This window comes from Gouania willdenowi, chromosome 7 (genome assembly GCF_900634775.1).
Source record: "Gouania willdenowi chromosome 7, fGouWil2.1, whole genome shotgun sequence".
NCBI lineage: Eukaryota > Metazoa > Chordata > Actinopteri > Blenniiformes > Gobiesocidae > Gouania > Gouania willdenowi.
This window is the reverse complement of record NC_041050.1, coordinates 9751597-9774778: the sequence shown is the minus strand read 5'-3', so window position 1 is coordinate 9774778 and position 23182 is coordinate 9751597. Positions and strand designations below refer to the sequence as shown.

At 37.8% G+C, this 23182-nt stretch overlaps 1 protein-coding gene across 1 annotated transcript in view; it reads right to left on the bottom strand.

The window, feature by feature from the left end:
• Positions 1-345: 345 nt before the first annotated feature.
• LOC114466962 (metabotropic glutamate receptor 4-like) overlaps positions 346-23182 on the bottom strand; it is a 181784-nt gene continuing 158947 nt past the window's right edge. Inside the window, exons 7-10 of the mRNA XM_028452840.1 lie at positions 18769-18905; positions 16069-17004; positions 5404-5650; positions 346-695 (exon numbers count right to left, since the gene is read on the bottom strand). Coding sequence (XP_028308641.1) covers positions 646-695; positions 5404-5650; positions 16069-17004; positions 18769-18905 — 1370 coding nt within the window. The 3' untranslated portion in view covers positions 346-645. The remainder of the gene's footprint in view (positions 696-5403; positions 5651-16068; positions 17005-18768; positions 18906-23182) is intronic.

Here is a 23182-nt window from a genome sequence, read left to right as displayed (position 1 = left end):
CTGGGTTCACCCTATGCTTTCAAGTTTTTTTTTTTTTTTGTTTTTTGTTTTTTGTTTCATTTCAGATGTGGTCTGGTTTAAGTAGGAATACTGAGTGTGCTGTGGTAAGGCATGTACAGTCTGAGTACTGTAGCTTTCATCTGTGAAAACATCTGTACCCAAAAATAGTTGATGCATTTAATACAGTTTATACTTCTTATAACTGCATTTGACAAAATAAAAAAAAAAACAAAAAAAACAATGCATTTTTCCTGTTTTTGTGAAAACAAACCATCTTGTGAGGGAACAGAAACTGTATGCTGTACATATACACCATACTTCAGACTCCAGCTTTCATCTGGATATGTTCCCCATCACTCGTCCAGAAAGGGTGGGAAGAGGAAAATTAGCTGTCAAAACTTTTTCACATCATCCAAGTTCCAGCTGCAGCTGCCTTAAAAATCTCATACATTTGGCAATCAAGCCTTCACTCGATGTACCTTGAAGAACACCTCGACATCCTTTTGAGTGACAAATTCCCATCTTTCCACCCTGGTCTTTTCTGTTGTAGCAGCTTTAAAAGTTCTCCCGTGTATACTTAATAATCTCCAGAATCAGCCAATTTCTTGTCAGGCAGGCAAATCTCTTCCATGATTCATCCAAGGGTTAGATGGCATGGTTACTGTAGCTTATGTAAGTCTGCTTCGAGGCCAGTACTGATGAAGGGAAAAGTAAGAGAGAAAAATAGGATTAAACAGGCTGTAGAGGAATCAGACATATGGAAAACTACATTTTGTTGATTAATATTAAGCAAGCACATGTAGGGCTTATTACGACAGAGTGACGTTGTCAAAAAGTGTCTTTAGGAATGTGTTTGCATTGGTTTTAAATAACAATGGTCACATGGAAAGCTGAAGAAATTAGATAGGAGAAAATAGCTTGACATTAGTTGTTTAGCTGACAGTTATTGGAATATAGTGTAATTCACAATCATTTCTTTGTTACTTACACTTTTTATCTACCTTATTTTAAGGCAATACCTATGCCAAGGAGGAATAATTGTTTGTCTGTTAACAGGATTGTGTCCAAAGTCTCATATTTGACCAATCTTTAAGAAATTTGACTCAGTTACGTTCGGTTGGTTCCTTAATTAACCCACACAGTTTCTTCTGGATCAAATACATATTGCGCATTTTATTGCACTTTTTCAAAAAAATGAGGGTCCTACTGTACCGTTAATAATGAATTCTTCTTCTTAAAGTGTGAATGATCATGTTACCATGATCAGGATTACTGATCCAGATAACTTTGAATATCTGGCAAACTTGATATTTGTCGCTTGGTGGAGGTTTGCACTCTCTGAGTGCTCTTGTTTCTATACAGTACCTTTATCTACGTACACTTTGTACCTACATTCTTTTAACATAATACCTCCGCCAGGGAGGAATATTTGTTTGTCTGTCTGTTAGCAGGATTATGTTAAGTCTCAATATTGACCGATCTTTAAGAAATTGGACTCATTATGTTTGGTTGTTTTCTCAATTACCCCACATAGTTTCTTCTGTGTTGAAAACGTATTGCACAAATGTAGGTCCTATTGTATCGTTATTAATAGTGTTTTCTTCTAAGTCTTTAAAGTGTGAATCATCATGGTACCATGATCATGATCACGGTTTCAGATTGCTGCTTGGTGGAGGTTTGCACTCTGAATGCTATAGCAGGGGTTCTCAATCTTGGGGTCACGAGATACTGGAAGGGGTTTGCCAGATGCTTTCAAGAAACTATATATATCAGAATATTTTCTGAACAATTTGAGCCCATTTTTGCTTATTTTTACCCTTTTTCTGCAACTACACCAAACTTGCCGTATTTTAACCTATTTTCATTACTGTTTTTGCCATATTTTTGCGCCTTTTAATGCATTTTTGCTACTTTGCTACTTTTTTTTGCTTCCACTTTTTGCCTTTTTTGCACACTACTTTTATCACCTAATTTCACATATGTTGACCCATTATTGTCGCTCACTTTAAACCCTTTTTACCACTTTGTCTGTTTTTGGCCACTCTAATTTGCAAGTTTTAACCAATTTCTGTTATTAAAAACTAGACTAAAGTACTTCTGTACCATTTTAATTTTTCAGAATAAGGGCTGGTTAATGTGAAAGTTGGGGTTGTATATGAAGTGTAGCTTGGTATGAACTGCAGGTGTGTTTGTTTCTATGAACTCAAACACCATCAGCCTTGAAAAGGTACGCTGTTGCTTGGAGATGGAGACTTGCATTTTAACCTTGTTACAAAGTCACTGGAATATTGTCTCGAATATCTCGAATAGTCTTTTTGAAATTGTTACCATTCCAATGCATCTGTCTTTATGCATGCAGAGAGCTGTGATAAAGCAAGGCATGCAGCAGTGAGTGCAGTCAGTGACATTTTCAGCTGCAGGGTGTTAGTCGTCAAATATCATGAAACAAAAATCAGATTTGGTATCATATATGTTGCATAACACTTCTCATCATTCTTTTACATGTGTTTTATGCTCTATCACCTGCCAATAAAACATGTTGCATTGATAGCTGGGAGGTCGACCGATATGAACAATATACACTCTCCCCCAGACTAACGGTCAGATGTGACTGTCATGGAAACACACAGCGCCTTAGGCTCATGGGTGCCACCATGCTCCTGTATGTGTGTCTGGTGTATGCGTGCCATTTCTTGAATAAAATTGTCCTTAGCAAACATGCTTGGTGATGGTAATCGCACTGCCAATCCGTCCACAGCAGCGTTGGCTGATTGAACATGTCAGAGGGGATGAATCCAATCAGAACAGAGCTCAAAGCCAGCGTTGACGCAAAAGTGCCAGAGGAGGGAAATGTAGAACGGTAAATGCTTCAGTGTGTTAGTCAGCGCCGTTTTATGTATCTGAATGGGGGGGGGGGGGGTTCTTGCCATTTCATCCAGAGGATCGCCTCCGAGAGAAGCGATGATAAATGAACTCTATTTGAATATTTATGTGCTGCAAGGCCACAATCAAGAATAGATGGCCCAGAAAAAAAAAGAGCAGGCAGACCTATCCGTCTTTTTTTTGTGTTCAGGTTTATTAATGTTGTTGTCCTATTGTAAATAATTCTTTATGCTGTAAACAGGGAAAGAAATTAAAAGGACATGTAGCGGTTTGTCTCTTTCACTCAAAGACAAAGTGGTGTCATCTTACATTAACAAATTTGTCCATTTGGTTTGGCCATTTAATGACATCCGCAAACCAATTGTGCCTACCGAATCCATGCTTGTCAGGCAAGGGTTGATTAGTGAGTTGTAGTCCTTTACCATTCATGTGCTATATTCTAGCGGCGGGGGGGAAGCTGGGGATGGGTTTTGTTGGGTGCAGGCAGGCATGTGTGTCGTGGTGAGCATTAAGAACAGGAATGAATGAGGGAAAGGGATAGTAAAGGGCAAATCAGTGTCCATCCATGTTACCTGAGAGCCTAAAGTCCCTCACAGGGCTCACCTCCCTCAACAAAGTCTGACACATGAGCACAAAGAGCAGTTGTTAGATTCACAGTTCAACCACATGGTGAGAAGTAGCACCAGGAGATGAGCTCTGTAATTGGATGACATATCAACACTAGTAGAGGAAGGAAATGCATTCATGGTATAGTTGGTGTATGCCGTCTACTCCAGATATACCTCATTGTGTATTGTTCACCTTATAAAACCCGCACTTAGGTATTTAGTATGTGTGGGTGTGGATGAATTGATTATAGCATGTCCAGACACTAACACAGCCTGACACTGTATTTTGGTAGTGATTGAAATACTCTGGAGTGTTGAACTACTTTTGTTTTGGTGATTTTGTCCCAGTAGGAGGAGAAACTTGTCAGACAGACACTGTTTTACAAATTCCCCGTGAGATTAATGGTCTGGCAAATAAGAAAACGAACTAAAATCAACTTTTGCCTTGTTTTATGTACAGTATATCTAAATATGAAATGTAAAACTAAAACATATGGATTGTATTAGACCAGCATTAGGGGTAAGAAAGTATGTTTTGTTTGTTACAATTTCAGTTCAGAAAAGGATATTTAAAAAACAAACGAGTGGTTATTTAATCTTCATTTTAAAATGTGAAAATCAAGAATTCAATTTCAGGCATTATTCTTCATAAGGGTCAAAAAGGGATTAAAAAAAAAAAAAAAAAAAAAAACAACTTTAAAAACCTTTTGATTTCCTTTTTATTTTTCTAAAAACCAAAAAAACCAAGTGCAAACCACCCCCAAGTTTAGAGCTACTGTGTCTACAGTACCTTCCGGATCATCCCCAAAATCAAACTACTTCTTCTTTTTGACATTGGCTATCAGCTCACCAAATTCCATTTAAATTTGTCAAGAACTTTGAGAGATATCCTGTCTTCTTCCCTGTTTTAGTGCATTTCTGTAGCAGCGTTACGGCGCCACATAGTGGTCCCAAATGTTTCATACAGCATTATCCGCCTTTCCGTGCGGACGCACACATAATTACCCGTTTTAGGGGAAAGCGTTTTTGGTTTTGTCTCCATGTGGACGGAGCCTAAGCGAGTGTTTAAAGACAGCACTGTGTATAGTGAGAGAAAGGATACCTGTGTTGCTGTGAAACAGACGTTGATGGACATTGATCAGTAAGTCTTTTTTTCGAAACCGTAAGACTGTGTCTCAGGGAAGATGCCATAAATGCAGAAAAACCAATTCCACACTCACTTTGGTGTGATATTCATGCAGAGGTTTCTTCAGTTGACAAGCCTTGTTTTGCATCTCCAAAAATCCTATCAGAATTGCGTTCCAAAGACAATTTAGCCTGGGCTAGGGAAATCACAGGTAGAAGTTTGTCCTTTTACTTTGAAAATGGTTTCTGTCTTTTAACGTTTCGTTTTCTGTTAATAAAAATCAACTTTTTTTTTTTCAATGTTTTGTTTATTCCTTCTTGACCCTGATTTTAAAAAAAAAAATGCCATAAATTTCAATCTTAACTTTTGAAATTTAAAAAGAAAGTCAAATATCCACTCATTTTTCTTTTTTTTTTTTACATCATTTTATGAACAGAAAATCCAATGACCAGAACATAGACTGATGATATAGTTTTCTAACAAAAACTACACACAAACAAATAAATGCAGTATTGTCAAAGTGTCTTCATAAAGCACAATACTGAAATATTGTTCAAAGCACTTTACTGGGACTTAAGTCTTTCATAAATTGATGTTCATCTTAAGTATAAAAACCCTTCTTCCCCTCCGAAGTCAAAACCTTTTGCTTTAAAGCTAATGTTTACCCCTGAGGCAAAACTTCAAATTTTTTTTAAATGTATTTCCTATACTTCTTTAAAGAAAAAGTTTATGAGGTGCTTCTCTCTGTTTTCTCGTGTGAATTTTAACATCAGGACGAAAACCAACCTTGTGTCTCCAGACTTTCACAAAGTTCGGACTTGGCCTCTCCATTGGGTCTCAGGCTGCCTTTGGGGTTGAATTTGTTGGACATGGTTGCTGCGGTGACCACGGCCTTCAGGCTGCGCTTTCGCTTTGGTACATTCTGCTCTGGATGGAAAAGAATCACGTAGACCTTGGGCATGTAAAGCATTCCCAGAGACACGGATGCACTGAGGCTCACAGAGATGGTGAGCGTTGTGGTCTGGATATACATCTGTCAAAAGGAGAAGATGGTGAAGACGATATATTAGTACTGATAAAGCCCTTATAGCAAGAGATGTTATGTAAAGCACATGTAATGCCTTGTGTATGAAACGTTTAAGCAGAGGTGTGAAGAGTACTGATATATCCTTATCAAGTACTAATCAAGTACTGTTACTTGATTGAAATTGTACTCAAGCACAAGTAAGTCATACATAAAATACTCAAGTACAAGTAAAAAGCAGCTCAATCCAATCGTACTAGTTATTTTCACCCCCCGTGTTTATATGTGTTTATATGTGTTTATATGTGGTACATACAGTAAACATCTCATGTATAAACTTAAAAAGGAAGCGACCAAATCCCGCACAATTTGAGCTTAATTTATTTTCCTCAAAGGTATCTGTATAAAATAAGAATTCAATTAAAGTTAATACAAAAAAAAAAAAACAACTCGTCTCAGGCTATAAGTATAACTACATTTATGGACTTTAAAATTGCGAAAATAACCAGCATTCAATGCTGTTTTGGTGCCGTGCATTACGTTTAATCAGCTATGGTGTGATGCATTTGATTGTTGTCTAGTCATTTTGTTTTTTGTATTTTCACAAAGTCACAAAATATTATAATTATACTCTGTAACGGTTGGGTGTAGAAATGTAACAAATTACTTTACTTTTTTAAAAAACGTACTTAAGTACAAGTAAAATTAGTGATTTGGAAATATACTCAAAAAAAGTACAAGTATCCATTAAAACAACTCAATAACAGTAACCTCAGTAGAATAGTTTTCTAACTTTGCGTATAGGTGTATGGAACAGAGTTGCCTTGCCTTGTTTTAGTGTCAAGATAACCTTAATGCATGCTAATAAGGGCCGCGACAACTGACGCTGACGCAAAAAAATACATCGACGCAAAATATGCTGATGCGTCGTCCGACCAAACAAAGATGGCAGTGCCAGAGAATAACTAACGCGAGTGGCTCCTCCGAGTTTCAAAAGTGCAAGGCAGTGAAGACACGCACTCGTTTGTTGAAGGTAGCTGTTCCCTCGTCCTTTATCCCGGGCAACACCGGACGGCAGCGCATCCACGTGACACACCTACACACGCGCGCACACACACTATTTTTAAGGTAAAATGAAAGTTTATTTTTGGTTGGAAAAGCACTTTCTCTAGTTGTTGCTTTCATGTGAATAAAGAATTAAAAGATGTACTTTTTCAGTAAGCTAGGCCTATGTGTTTTCAACAAAAATCTTAAATTCTGTTGGTTCAGGAAGAATGACAGGCTGCCACTCCCACTGCCTTTTAATTTTTTATTGAATGTTTTATATTCTTACTGGAACTTTATTTTGCTAAGGAATTCGTTTTTTTTTTTTTTTTTTTTTTTTCATTTTAGATATGTAAATCAACATGTGCGACCGTGGCTCAGGTGGTAGAGGGGTTGATCAAGAGGTTGGGGGTTTGATCACAGTCTGTCGACTAGCGCCTTGCATGCCAGCTCTGTTCCACTGGTGTGTGAATGTGAGTTTGAATGGGTGAATGAGCTGATATGTAAAGCGCTTTGGAACTAGTTCAGTGTAGGGATAGAGCGCTATATAAATCAGGTCCATTTACCATGTATAATTAACTTTCAGTCAATTAATGGGGAGATAATCGATAATCAATTCGAATTGAATCGAACTGGAAAAATGAATGAATGGATTAATTGATGAATCGAAAAATTAACTGCTAGATTAATCGTTTAAAAAATAATTGTTTATCCCGCCCTAATGCTAATGAAGATTACTGCAACATTGCTCAGTTTGCGAAGTTTGAACTCCATAGCAAAGTATATGTGTCCTGCATAGGAATGTTTTTTATAGTGCATATACCTTTGAATTAGATCTGTCAATTTGGTCATTTTAAAACAGTGTGTTACTGCTGCCTTTAATCATAATGATCTCGTTCAGTTTCTCTTTTTCCTCCCGAGTGAATGGCATTCAAAAAATATCTCATAACTGTGTGTTGTGTCTGTAAATACCAATGTACAAGGAGGCTAGGTAGGTAATATGATAAAAGGGCCATAATTTAAAGATCTGAACAACAGCAATCTAAACTCCATCATTTGTAGAAATCAGATGGAACAAACAAGACAGATATACCATTTGTGTTCTCTCCTCCTTTGTTTTGTGTATCAATGATAATTATCTAAGAGATGAGTCTTCCCGTTGTGCGTCTGTGCACCCTGGATGTTTTTACTCTAAGGTTTTAGTCAACAACATAAGGATCGTGCATTCTCTGAAGCCTGTGACAGCTGCAACTCACAGCTGGGTGGCAGATATATAGCTACAGGCAACGACTCGGAAGAGGAGAGAAACATCCTACGGCACAATAAAAGCTGCCAGTGATTCATTTATGATAATCATGCCCAAACTCATTCAAAGGGCCATGTCTGATGTCAGGGGAGTGATGAGTCAGACACGGGCTGCAAAAATCTAATAGGTAGGATACAAGCATCTCACAAACGTCAACACCTAAAGTCAAACATGCCTGAAATTTTCCAAACATCAAATGAAAAATTCTAATCGGAGCAAATGAGAACGGAATACCATACTTAGCTTCCTCTGAAGTTGATGAACATATGGCAATGCAGACACACTGGAGATAAATCCAGCTGTAGTGCATCCTTCATTTGCCAGAGGTTTTGTCTGACAATACATTTACAGACATTGCTCGTGACAAAGCTGTTTGATGTTTAAATTGCCAAAAAGCCTCTGAGCAACATGCCACAAGATACAGATGATGTTTCCCAACACTAAGTTGGTGCATCCATGCATTTCCATGGATACATGTTGAGTGATGCTGCCTGATTTCTATTTGGGATGTCGCGAGCATCTCCATTATTGTTTCTGGTTCATTGTTTTTAAAGGGTTCCTTTATGAATTTCAATTGCAAGCTCTATCAAAAGATAATTTATGGTACTAGAGGTTTTGTTGGGTATTTTCTTCAAAAGTCCTTTTAAAGCAGCCTGGGGTTAAATAAACCTGCCATTTTGTCAGAAATGCTCACCGCCATGTTGCGGTTTAGAGTCGTAGGAGGAGTTGTAACACAATTTGTGACCCGACTACATAGTGGTTCTGGTTGCATCTGTGAAACCACTATAAACCGCTAGCATCAGTGGGTGACGATGGCCGATGGCAGCTAAAACAAGGTGGATGAACTTTACGAGTAAATGTCAACCAGCTATCAGAACGACCGGAACCACCATGGTAACAAATCAAAGCAAAGTGGATATTTGACGCTTGGTGGAGGTTTGTGGTCTTGTTTTAATCTAGTTTTTATAAACGTATTGATTCAGGGTTTTTTCAGAAAGAAAAATAATTCTGAGGTGTAAGATAAGTCCAAAGTGTACAATCCCTTAGAAATTATGATGTTTAAGATTTACAGACTGAAACCACCATTGTTAGGTCACAGGATTTGCCACAAACACCCACAGTGGTAGTGGCAAATCCCATGACCCAACTCAATGATGGTTCCGGTCGTTCAATGCCTAAAGTTCACATTCAATCTTAGCCACTTTGTCTTAGCAACCATCAGCCACTGAAGCTAGCAATCGATGCTATCTCCACGGAAGTGATCAAAATCATCATGTAGTCGTCACGGATTGTGTCACAACTCTTCATACTACTCTGACGCACAACATGGCGGTGAGTGTGTCTGATGAAGTGTTTGGAATAACGGCATTTAAAATAACGTAGTTAGGTAACAGCGTTTTTTTTCAGTGACGGGGTAATCTAACTAATTACTTTTTACGCCGTTACAATGCCATTAGCGTTACTGAACGTTAAATGCGGTGCGTTACATGCACCGATTGAATAAACTGTTATCCTAAAGCATCCCTGGCTTCTTACTCAGCTGTAGTGAGGAGGTGGGTTAAAAACAAGGTGAGCGATTAAGATTGGCTAAGGCGGCGTCATGTTTCGTGGTAGCCAATCAGAGCCAGTGTTTTTACACTGTGCCAGCACACACACACACACACACACACACACACACACACACACACACACACACACACACACACACACACACACACACACACACACACACACACACACACAACCACTACAGATTTGATGAAGCAGCAGAGATGGTGAGCGTGGAGCAGTCTGATGAAAAGTTGGCATTTTTAAGGTGGAGATACAAACGCTACTTTAAATTAATTATGGTCAAAAGGCAAGAACGTGCATGTGAAGTGTTCATAATATCCAGAAGAGAAGACTTTGTCCACATCTGTTGTAAGCAACTCAAATTTAATGAAGCACCTCACAACACACGCATCTAAAAAATCTGAATTCTTTGACATATAGCAACTTTTTTTATTAACAACGCAAATAGTTACTTTCCTTGGTAATGAGTTACTTTTATTATAGAGTAATTAAATTACTAACTCAGTTACTTTTTTGATCAAGTAGTGAGTAACTATGACTAATTACTTTTTTAAAGTAACGTTCCCAACACTTCTGATGAAATGTCAGGTTTAATTAACTCCTGTCTTCTCTGAAAGGAAAATAATACAACAAAACCTCTAGCATTATATATGATCTTTTGATGGAGCTTGCAATTAAATTTCACTACAGGAATCCTTTAGTATTCAGTCGGTTGAGACAGGATACCACAGATTAAATCAGTAACTGGAACTGGTTCTGGGTCACAGACCTGGTTTTCATGGGAAAGATTGATTTGTCTAGATATGTTTTTTATAATGAAAATTTTGTACAATTGTTAAAAATCAATTGCTAATTACATTTTTGCAAAGTGATCATCTGTATTTACTGACAGATAAAGTAATCAATGAGCAGGGAAGCAGTGGCTCAATCACCAATGGTGTGTGAATGGATGCATTTGACATCAGTGTAAAGTGCTTTGAGAGTACTCATGTAGTGTAAAGTGCTCTACAAGTGACATCTATTTATTATACAATCCACAGTTTTTTTGTGAATCACAAAAGTTTGTTCTATTGATAAGTCATATAAACGAAGCTCCCTTAGTTTATTCAGAAATAAAATGCGGGTAGAAGATTGATGTGATGGAGCCCTGAGTTCTATTACACAGCAAACGGCACATGAGCATTTCTCAGTGATGGACGGGGAGTGTTGTAATCTCCTGAGAAGATTACATGTGGCCTGAGGTGAGAGCTGAACAATATTGCAAACCCTCCAGAGTATAGTGTGGAGTCACTCTGTGAGGTGAGCTGAAACCCCTGTCTACATCCATTGGCCTTTGTGACATAAATTTTCTCTGACATGTTGAAATGATTGCAAATCTGTTCAATCGGCACAGTGAAAGAACAAGACTGGGGATAGGGACCATTAAAAGAAAATTCTTTTTTTTTTCTTTGAGGAGTATGGCTACACCTGGTCAGTCTAAGTCCTGGTTTGTTTTTTCACCGATGCACAAGTCTTTGTTTAAAATCCGTTGAGTATCAAACACATTTATTTACGTGTCTCTTAGTGCAAAATGTCAGAGACATCGAATTTCTTGTTTTCAAATCATAAGGCATTGCAATAATGACTATTTCAGTCAAATATTTTCAGATGAAGAGATAGATTTAATAAGAATGAATATTTAAAGTTGCAAAAAAAAGGCACCACTTGCAGATTAATAAATGGGGAGTAATGCATCTTGGGTTGTTAATTGAATTAGTGTAAACAAAGAAAATGCAGTTTCAGAGCTTCATACAGTTCTGACAGTTTATGATGATGTTTCACAGCTTGGATTTCTTAATAGTGTTTTTTTTACTGGGTAAACAAATATGCCCTTTAGTATTGTTATGCAATGATATGACAAGTGTTGGATTTGTGTGAGCTGGAATGAAATACTACAAAGAACATTTTATGTTTAATTCATCCTTCCATTCTGCCAACACGTGAAGGGCTTTATGCATCTTTGCTGCTTTAATCTTTCACTTGGATCTGCTGCTAGAGTATATTTGTGATCAATGTTTCCTTAAAAATCTTCAAGTTAGCTACTCAGCATTGATCTACGGTCAATTTAGAAAGTCCAAAGCATTATGTTAAAGAGTATTATCTGGAGAGAAAACCAATGCACGCTCAAGGAGAATGTGCACTATGGCAAGCTGTTCGAGCATAAATTAAATATCAGCGATATCAACCACTAATGCTGCATTCACACCAGATGCATCATGAAATGTTCCTGCGACCAGATTACATGCTGAAAGTCAATGGATACCGTGCGAGCGCGCTCCCGATTTTTCGTCATATTTGCACCTTCGCAAGAGTTGAAAATATTGAACTCCTGCAACTGTTTCACGTGACAAAAGCAATCAGTCTTTGTTGATGATGTATGACATGGTGTTTATATCCGTGACCGGGCTAGGAAGAATTTGGCGTGGAGGAGAATCAGTGAGGAGGTAGTAGTAGCAGGTAAAAGTTCTCTGTAGTTTTCATCTTTGAAAGTCGGCACTGAGCTAGGATAGCATTAGCCGCTAATCACGCTGACTTTTTTCACTGGTGGTTTATGTTTATGAGAGGAGAAAAAGGAGCGCAGCTCCTCGCTTAAGCAGGCAGTGAAACTCACCGAGTTGGATGTGTCGCTGGTGGGCGGTGCTTTGCTTCAAACGCGCATATGAAGCGAATGGGGACATTTTTTGATTCTGCAAAACCTGCGGAATGTTCCATGCAGCAGATGCGTCCGGTGCCGCAGAAAACACATTCGGTGTGAACGCAGCATAAAGCTCAACTAGTTACAAAAGAAATGGTCTCCTTGTTAATGATTTTGCTTCATTAGTAATGTCTACTTGAGCCAAACATTTCCTCATAAAACAAAATTTCTGTTTACTTGTACTATTAATACATTAAAAATCTTACTAGTAATACTAGTAGACTGATTTTGGTCAAGATATTTCACTACAGTTTTCCCAAATTCATTCGAAAAATACAATTCATTAAATGTACATCATATACAAATATTTTAAGTGTCATAAAACATAGTGATTGTACAAAATGTATATGAATTCATTTGTCTTTCTTTTAAAAAGTTCATTTTGGCACTCAAGTCATGTGACCATCTTCCTTAAAGTGAAGCCATGTTAAAATGTTATTGAGATTTTCTTTTTCATTAAAGAGTTTTCTGCTGCTTTGCTTCAAACATTTTTGTTAGTTTCATGTCACAGATGTTAGTTCTACCTCAAATGTGTAGTATACGTTTTCAGTGAAATTGTCCCAAAGTTTTGAGACTTTAGGTTGGTTCTTCTGTTGCTTAATTCTTCTTCACAATGTAAATGGTGAAACAACACTGCGCCCAGCAGTTAATGTATGGTACTGCAGCAAAAATGAAGCAGAAAGCGGCCGCCGGCCTGATTTCATCATGAATTTACAACATTGAACATCGCGTCAACGCACATTTTTGTTGTCAACATTATCAATTTTGTTCCTAATCATTTTTGCGTTATTGTATAGGCTACACACATTGTGGTTGGTGCCACAATGTGTGTAGCATATATAGACCATCTTGAGACTGTCTATATATTTAATTCTGTTTTTAATTTTGCCCCTTAGTGAGAATATCAAATGCCGCCTATGCCCCTAATTGATTATGATATTTTTGTAAGCCAAAGGCTAGCCAAAATTTGCTTTGCCGCCCCCATATTAGCATAAAATGCTTACTAGTGGCATTTTTTACTTCACTTGTAATGTGTACTTTCACACTAGTAAACCAGAATGGAGTACGAGTAGGTCAATATCACGGATATCAAATGCATGCTTAAACGGCTTTCCATTAGTGCACACAGAGAGACCAAAGAGCTTGTAAAGTTTTAGCTCACTGTCAGCAGTCACATTAAGCATCAGAGGAATTACATAGTGGGTTGGAACTGCCCCCTGATCACTCTTTGTGGTGTTTTATGCTCTATAAGAATTTGCTACGCACTTCTCACAACACTCCAGTGTCTTCTACAGGAAGCAGTGGCTTTGTCTGGAGAGCACGTTATCTGTGCAAGCTTCAGTTGTTGCTAGCCTTTACTTGTACGACTAAAGATAATAAACAATGGTTTCTCTCCCCTCTTATTAGATAGAACCTACGGTTTCACATCATGGATGGTTCTGTTCCAATTTGTTGCTAGAGGTATTGATTGCACTGCACAACCTTGAAATTAGCACTTGCAGAAGGCAATTTCATGATTCACTTTCAACTGACAGGAAACATCCGCTTTGCCAGTAATTTTATCCCACTTCACAGACACGCGTTATCTGTTTCTGTGAGCATGAATGTGCAGTGATTGACTTCTCAGTGTTCCCACTTAGTGAAGCTAAATCACTCAAACACACACACACACACACGCACACACACGCACACACGCTTGAAGAAAAATCGGAATTGAGTGTAACATTCTCACAAGCCGCTTCTAAAAGCCTTGTAATCCCCACAGCGGAGCACGCCCATCTGCTTGTGATGAAAAGTAGCAGCATCCACAAAACAAAAGGTGTTCACTATACAACCATCCACAATTTAGGAGGTTCTATCCTTATCCAGGGAAGACAATAAGACTGATTCTGCAACTGACATCTAGCATTTACAGGCATATATCAAGGCGCGGCTGTTAGTTTGATTTATGTGCATAGTAAAATGCATGTAATTGCGGTGTCGCCCTCTACAAATCTAAAATAACAAAGGCTGGTGATATATTAACATATCCCGAGTGTTGATTTTGAAATAAGATTTGTTTTTTTTTTAGTCATAGTCTTTTGACTAAAATGCAACTTAAAATTTGTGAAAATTTAGTCATTTAGCCTATTTCAGTTACAGTCCAGTTTTAGTGAACTAAATGACATTAAGATTTTAGTCGACTAGAATTTAAAACATAGAAGTTCATGCCTGTTTTTTAATAGATTTAGTTACCATTTATCAACCTGATATGGCACATTATGTCAAACTCATACCCCGGGGGCCAAATCCGGCCCTTTGGAGCATCCAATTTGGCCCGCAGGAGAAAGTAAAAATGACAGAAAACATGAATCATTGTTTAAATGAAACTCAACAATATTTGCAGGTGCTCACAGTTTTCCCGGTGTTTATATTGCATGATTGCAGTCATTTTTAATGTTAAACAGTTGAAAAAAACTCATAATTCATAGAATTTTTTGAAATTTCCCTCTAATTATGAGATAATGTATTCTTTAATTAAATAGAAATTGGTCACACAATCTAAGAAATTTAAAGTGAAGATCCTGTTGGGACTGAAATCTGTCACTTATTGTTTGGATAGGGTCGGTTTCTTACATATTTTGTATTTCATGTATACTTAGAAGTGCAAACTATGGCACAATAATGTTGAATTACTCGTTTTCCTGCATAAAATCTGTGGCCCACCTGAGATGAAACAGCTTCGTATTTGGCTCCTGAACTAAAATGAGTGTGACACCCCTGTGATATGGGATGGTATTAATGATTAATGATGAATTTGGTGTGATCAAGATCACATGGATTCTTTTTTAATAGTCAGTGTTGTTGTCTTTAAAAATCAAGTAGACAAAAACTATGCCAAAAACCTTTAACACTTTACTTGAAGTTTTATATATCATTACGCTGTCATTATCTTTCATTCGCATGAATAAGGTGTCATTGAGGCTCATTATGGTAAATAAATGAATGGACTTGATTTATATAGCGCTTTATCCCCACACTGAAGCAGTCTCAAGGCGCTTTACATATCAGCTCATTCACCCAATCACTCTCACATTCACACACCAGTGGGACAGGACTGCCATGCAAGGCGCTAGTCGACCACTGGGAGCAACTTAGGGTTCAGTGTCTTGCCCAAGGACACTTCGACACATAGTCAGGTACTGGGATCGAACCCCCAACCTCTCGATCAGAAGACGACCCTCTACCATCTGAGCCACGGTCGCCACCTGTGTCGGTCACTAAATTATGACAGCTTTGGAGCTATGGTGGCATTTTTTGGGTGAGGTGGAGGGATCTAGTGGGGTTAGGTTAAGGTTAGGGTTTAGGGTTAGGGCAGGGCCGGCTCGCCCAATAAGAAGTATAGGCAAACTCTAAGGGCGCCGTGGCCTAAGGTGGGGCACCAGAAAATTACGGAAAAAATACGTTACTTGAACTGCTTTTATTTTGAAAACCTTCCTGCCGCACCAGTGTTTTCCGCCTCCAAGATGAGGTCATGGTTGTTTTAAATTTCTGGCGATCGGCACCCCAGTCGCAGATGGGTAGAGCCGGCTCTGGGTTAGGGTTAGGATTAGGGGCTAGGGTAAGGAACGACACTTAATGTCTTCATGACACCTTATTCATGCTAATGACAGGTGTCATGTTATAATAATGACAGCGTAACGTCAGCCTCATGTTGACAACTTCAAGTAAAGTGTTGCCAAACTTTCAGACAACAAAATGAAGATACATGTCTCTGTAGTGAAAAAATACCTTTTCCGCTGATTGAGAGGTTCCAAAGAAGATGGGAATGAAGGCAAGCCAAACGATGCAGGTGGTGTACATGGTGAAGCCAATGGGCTTGGCCTCATTGAACGTCTCAGGGACTCCCCTGGTCTTTATGGCGTAAACAGTGCAGGTGACCATCAGCAGCATGCTATACCCCAGCAGGCAGATGAGTGACAGGTCCGATATGTCACACTTCAAAACGCCACGGGCCGATACAGGGTTTGTCGTACGCTGGTCCTCGTAGTCGATAATGGCTTGCGATGGGTCAACACCAAACCAGATACACACTCCAAGAAGCTGCACCGATATCAGGGTGAACGTGATGACTAACTGGGAGGCCGGAGAGATGAATCGTGGGGCGCTGACAGACATTTTGCCCTGCTCAAAAATCCTGTAGATCCGGTTTGTTTTGGTAAGCAGGGCAGCGTAGCTTATACTCATACCAAGGCCAAGGAAAATTCTACGTAGGGAGCATATGACTACATCAGGTGCAGAGATCATGAGGAATGTCGTAGCATAGCACAAAAAGATACCCGTGAGTAGAACGTAGCTCAGTTCTCTTCCTGAAGCCTTTACAATAGGTGTGTCGTTGTAACGCACGAAGGTGACAACCACTAAGAGAGTGGCTATGATTCCCAAGATGGCGATAAGAACGGGGATAACAGCCCACGGAGAACTCCACTCTAGCTTGACAATAGGAATTGAAACACAGCCAGTGTGATTGGCGTTGGGCCGCAAATCAAAGCGACACATCTTACAAGTGAAAGTGTCGGCTTGATATTGGTAACCATCACAGTTCTCGCAGTGCCAGCAGCACGGGATACCCTTCACTGTCTTTTTGCGCTGGCCTGGCCGACAGGGTTGGCTGCAGATAGAAGAAGGGACTTCCTGCGTTCTGCCAGGCCACTGCATCTCATTGGTCTGCAGGGGGAGGAACAGGAAAGGAAGAGTTGATTATTTTGTGTAACTGTGTGTTTTAGATTAGATTATCCTTTATTTTATCCCACAGTGGGAAAATTCAGGGAACAATACAAACATTAAGTACATTACACAGGGTTCCCGCAGATCCTTAAAAAGTCTTAAAAGGCATTACATTCATGAATATAAAAATAAAGCCTTCATTTTCATTAAAATGTCAATGTTTAAAAAGTATCAATTTTAACACATAAGTATGATTTTATGATTTTAATTAGTCTCATTTAAAAATAAATAGTAACATTTTTTTTTTATGCATAAACAACATGGGAAAATGGAAATTTAATGGAAAATCTGTCAAACAATTGTCTTTTGTTCTTAATGTTTTTCTTCTAATGATTTTTATTTTTTGTATTTTCTTGTTGTTTTTTAGATTTCTGGCTATTTTCCTAGTCACGTTATGTAATTGATGTGGCTTTTTTTCCCCCCCCTCCAATTATGTTTACTGGGAAGTTGGTCTTAAATGTAATTTTTAATAGTAATAAAAAATTTAATTCGACTAAAGCTGTAGGAACTGGTACCTTTCAGTCATTGGTGTCAAATGAATCAGATATTAAAGCAAATGTCCTCAAATGCAAAAAGACACAAAGGTAATCCATTAGTTCCACACACAGTGAATGCATGAAAGGAGAAACTCGGTGTGAATAGGATGTACACCTCATTAAAGCCCCACTCTTTCTTTTTTTTTTTTTTTTTTTTTTTTTATTAAGCCATCAGTGTGTAAACAGACCAAGTTTTTGCTTAACTTGAAATGACTTTGCTGCTTAATTAGCACTTAATGTGAGGAGAGAGACAGAATACAACTTAGCGATTATGGGCTGCAGCCTCAGCACAGAGCCAGTACAGTTTTATTTCAGCTGTTTGTTTGCAGTATGTTTTGTTTAGGACCTAATTAAATAATAGAGATAAAATCTAAATTTACTCCGTTACAAACTGGAACGTTGAAGACTTTTTCTTTCTGTGGATTTCCTGCCACCACAGTATTTCCTTTTGAGTCGCAGCCTTAAATCCATATCTTGATATCTACAATGCACTACTTCTGCCATAAACGTGACAAAATATATATATATAAAATACCTGGGGGCTCATGTATAATAAATGGCTACAAAAATTATGCATGCCCATTCATAACACTGACTTTGGCATTTTAATGCAAATACATACAGCACTTGGGCCGCTGTACTCTATGCATATGCATGTAGGAAATTTATAAATAATCATATCACGTGTAATAAGACCAGCATTGTAAATATGTGCTTCTTTTTTTTTTTTTTCAACATATCCCTATAAACATTCTTATGCAGGTCATGGACACGTTGCACAAAACTCATTGTGTTGACCAAAACAATGTGCTTGCTACTGAACTAAGAAGAGGATATTGATTTGGCGGACTGGTGCCCTACAAAGGAAAACTGTGCACAATTTTTGATCACAGAAGTAAGCCATAAAACATTTAAACTAACACTTTGCAATGTTGGTTTTCCGCACCGGTGCCTTTCTACATTGCTCACTCAGTGTATCATGGTCTCATAGAGTAGCTAGAATAGCATATTCTTGTTCTCTTTGACACTGACCAAGTGAATTAAATGCAAAGTGTGGACCTTTTTTGTGTTTTTATGGCTAAAGGCTGCACATCCTCATATGTTTGAGAAACGAAATGTAAAAATTCAAGGATACTCATGCATTCATTAGTGTTCAAGTTATTCATACGTCGAGGTGAAGCTGGTCCGTCCAATGACCAATGATCTTGTATTCTGTGGTGATGTTGGTCATCTGATACTGGTAGATCTCATATCGACCAGGAGCATCTCCATTCATGTTGAATACCACCGGCGTGCCAGCAATTCCTATAGAAAGAGAAGCGAAAAAAAGATGAAGAAAAAAGATGTTAGCTTTGTTTCAAAATCAGGACCTGAAATCTAAGTTTTATTTTCAGTTTATTTGGTTGTTTCAGTCTAACACAAAAAAAATTCAATCATCAAAAATTTATAACAAGGCTGAAACAGGCAGAAGCAGAAATGGTGATATGCGCAACATAAATCATGCTTTTGGTAAAAGAAACATACATTGATCTCTTAGGCTGTATTTGCTGGTCTGCAGTGAGAAGTATTTTTGAACGCCTTCTGGAAGATGTATTTATTTTTTGATTTGAACATTATCTGTGTTATTTTATAATAAACAATATATTTCAGATATTCTTTCAGAACAATAAAAACAGAGAGCATCATGCCCTGCGATGAAATGGGTTAACACTGAAATGTGACATCAGCACTGGTGAAGCGTTAATGATGGAGGCAAAATGGATGTTGACAGGCATGTTGTCGTGGTCCTTTGAGGAGGGCTGCCTCCACACTGATTTATTCCCTCCAGCAAGAAGTAATAAGGAAACACTTAACCAAAAACAGACTGTGGAAGATTCCATTACATGTTGGAGGGGATCCGGATCAATGGATATACTTATTCTGTAATATTAAAAAAATCATAATCGGTTGGTAATTGAACGATATTTAATACATTTGACTCTGTTATGTTGGGTTGGTTAATGAATTACCTGACCAAATTTCCTCCGGATCGGATCTGGATTGCACAATTCATCACAATTTTCCAGAAAATAGGGGTGTCCATACATTTTGGCCTACTGTATTGTTTTTAATAGAGATATAAATGTATCCCAAGCACACCCAGAGTTTACAGAGGTCATGGGAGGCATTCCCCCCCACCCCCCCACCCCCCCACCCCCGTAGTCAAGAGTTAGTTCGTTTCACGTGACAGATGCTACTTACTTACTGAGACTTTAGGTTGGTTTTTCTTCTGTTGCGCAGTTCTTCTTCAGTGAAGCAGCAAACGGCCTGATTTTATCATGAATTTAAAACATAACGACACAAACGACGCAAAATTTTTGGAGTCAAAATTGTCAATTACTGTATGTTACTGATTGTTTTTGTTAAACACATTGTGGTTGGCGCAAATCTTGAGACCGTCTATATATTTAATTCTATGTTTTCTTTTGCTCCCCACCGGCAAGAATCTGAAATGATCCCAAGCCTTTAAAGTGTGATTGATCATGGTACTATGATCAAGATCATCGATCCAGATAACTGGCAATATCTGGCAAAGAGGATATTTGGCACAAGGCGGAGGTTTGCGCTCTGAGTGCTCTTGTTTTACTTTTTTCCTCAATGACCTACATTCACTAAAATCACACAAACAACTGCATATTGACGACCAATCAGAAGTATCGCTCATGTCTGACATGTCTTCATATTTCACTGCAAAGCATTACCTCTGGCGTTCTACAATCAGTTAAAAAATGAGTTACAACTTGCTGTCGTCTCTGAGCGAGAAAAAAGCCAATCCTGCTCAATGTCATTCTTTTTTTAATTAATAGCTAACATGCTTATGTGAGTAGCATCATAATGTACAGAAAAAATACTGCTTGGAAATAGTCCTACATTTTAAGGTTACATTGAACCAGACAATGGCAACTCACACTCTGTCCAATTTTGTGTGGCCCCCAAATTAAAAGTCACAAAATAACTCTAAAAACACACAAAATAACTGCAAAATAAAAATTAAAAAAAAGCACAGCAAAAATACTCAGACTTTCAACTGACATACACGCAATAAAAATGAAAATGACAAAAAAATTACACAACATAAAATGTACACAAAGCATCAAACTAACCCACACAAATTGACAACAAAAAACACAAAGTTTTTGTTATATTTTGTATTAATGCTCAGTATTCTAAATGCTGAAATGAATGTTGATTTTGTTGCCTTTGGATAAGACAATCACATTTTTCTGGTTCCTGCTGTGATAAACGTTGCTTATCTCTGCATTAAACAGAATCCAGTTTAGGAAGAAAATTATTAAAACGTAATCCTTAATAAAATCTGCCCGAGGGAAAACTAATTGTGTTGACCCCCTTTTACAGGTTATAACATTGATTCAGCGTCTAATGCCAGAGAGTTTAATGTCACCTCCCAAGAGTCTAACTAAAAATAAACAAACTAGGATTTAATTCCATTACTCTCATCCTGCTGCAATTATAAAGATTTTCTTGCACATCTCGACAGAATCCCGCGTAGGATGCATCTTTCTTTTCATTTGATTACCATAATCAATGTTCTCAACCATCACTATAGGCAAGAAAAAAACAGTATGTTGCTCATGTTGCAAAAGCAGGCTCGGTGAGTTCTCCTCATTCAACTGCAGATACCACGGCACCCCTCATTTAGACCAAAAAGTTTAATCAAAATACTTCCACAGACCCTTTTTCTCCTCAGCACCCCTGCTGCATAGGGATGCTAAAGTATGGCCTCTGACCAACATGAAATAATGAAAGATGCTTAAACTATATCAAGTTTAAATGCACATTTCATATTTCTCATGCACTATTTTATTTCACTGCTTTGACCACAGGAACCCATGCACCAGGAAAATACACTCCCATTGTTATAAGGTTGCATTAAAATGTCAATCTAATTCTGAGCTTCCTAGGTTTACAGTAAAAGCTACCAATGTAATGGGTTAAAACAGTGGTTCCTAACCTCTTTTTGGGCCATGTCCCCATTTTGATATCACCAATTTCTGGCAACCCCAGAGACATTTTTTTTCTAATTACTTTTTGATCAATGCAATTGAAAATTACCAAATACATTGTAATTGTAGGAGTTCGTATTTTTTTTCTTCCGCAACTCCTTTGTCCTAGAACTCCTCCTAGGCTATTAATGCAGCACTAATGACACTTTTGTCATCTCATAGGGGCCACATCAAGGATGATTTTGAAGTGTCAAGGTCAATGTCGCGTCAAAAGCCACAATTTTCCATATCTCTACGAATATTTATTGTACAAGTTTGATGCTTACATATATGAAAAGCTCATCTCAAGTGGAGTATTTTATTCAAAGCTGTACGACCTCCGCAAATATTGGTAGAGATCAAAGTTCATGATGTTAATAAAAAAACAAAAAAAAATATATACAGTATATATATATTCCATTAGTGCACACAGAGAGACCAAAGAGCTTGTAAAGTTTTGTATATATATTTTCTTCCCTATAACTTGGCCATAAATTGAGATACAGTGCTCGGACTGGTATCATTGATCAAAGTCTTCTGTTTTCCCTGCAATAAAAAATCCAGATACAGTTTGTCATTTTTGCCGATTTTCAATTGCTAAATACGTATTCACCTTGCGAATACAGGTCTTGTCTCGTTGTTGTTATTGTTATTGTTATTGTTATTGTTATTGTTATTGTTATTGTTATTGTTATTGTTATCATTATCATTATCATTATTATTATTATTATTATTATTTCTACATTTATATTTGAGGAAATGAAAGTATACAATACAGTGTTTGGTGTTTTAATTTGAAAAATAATAAGACAATATTACAAATATAATTTTAACCAGAAGGTGACCCCAAGGTTGAAAAACTCTGGGTTAAACTAACTCCAGTATGTATATGCTATATAAGCTATAAGATATAAGTATATACGTTTATAAATCAGTGTCTGTCAGCAATGTGCCTAAGCAACATGTCATATTTTGGTATTAAAATGACCAGAAAATGATTATTTCTGTATCTAACTTGATTTGACTAATCTTCTGTTTTTGTTCTGCTGCTCCTAAGAAGTGTTGACTAGAGACTAGTTAACTTAAGACATTCCATCAACCAACACCAATCAGTCAAATGTCAGATGTCATCGACACCGATGCACGCATATTGTTATTCTTTTTATTCATTTTTTTTTCATTAAGTCTTCTTTTACTTAATTTTACTCGAGTTAATCTTGTAATTAGTTATAGCATTAGGTTAGGGAGCGTACACTCTGGTAGTTGTTGATGTGTTGTGCACGATTTAACTTCTTGATAATAATTATTGAAAGTGTTGCTGAACGGACAACCCCCGGTGCTATTGGTACGTTTACCAAAGTAGGTTTAGTCTTAGTAACGTGACCTAAACTTGCCAATGAGGGGCGCTGCGTACGAATAGAATATCGGTGTTTTGATACGGCAACCGTACGAATAGCCACTGCCGTAATTACGTGTCTGTGATTATTATTATCAGTATTGTCTGTAAGCTATTAAGGAGTATACAGAGAGAAACATATT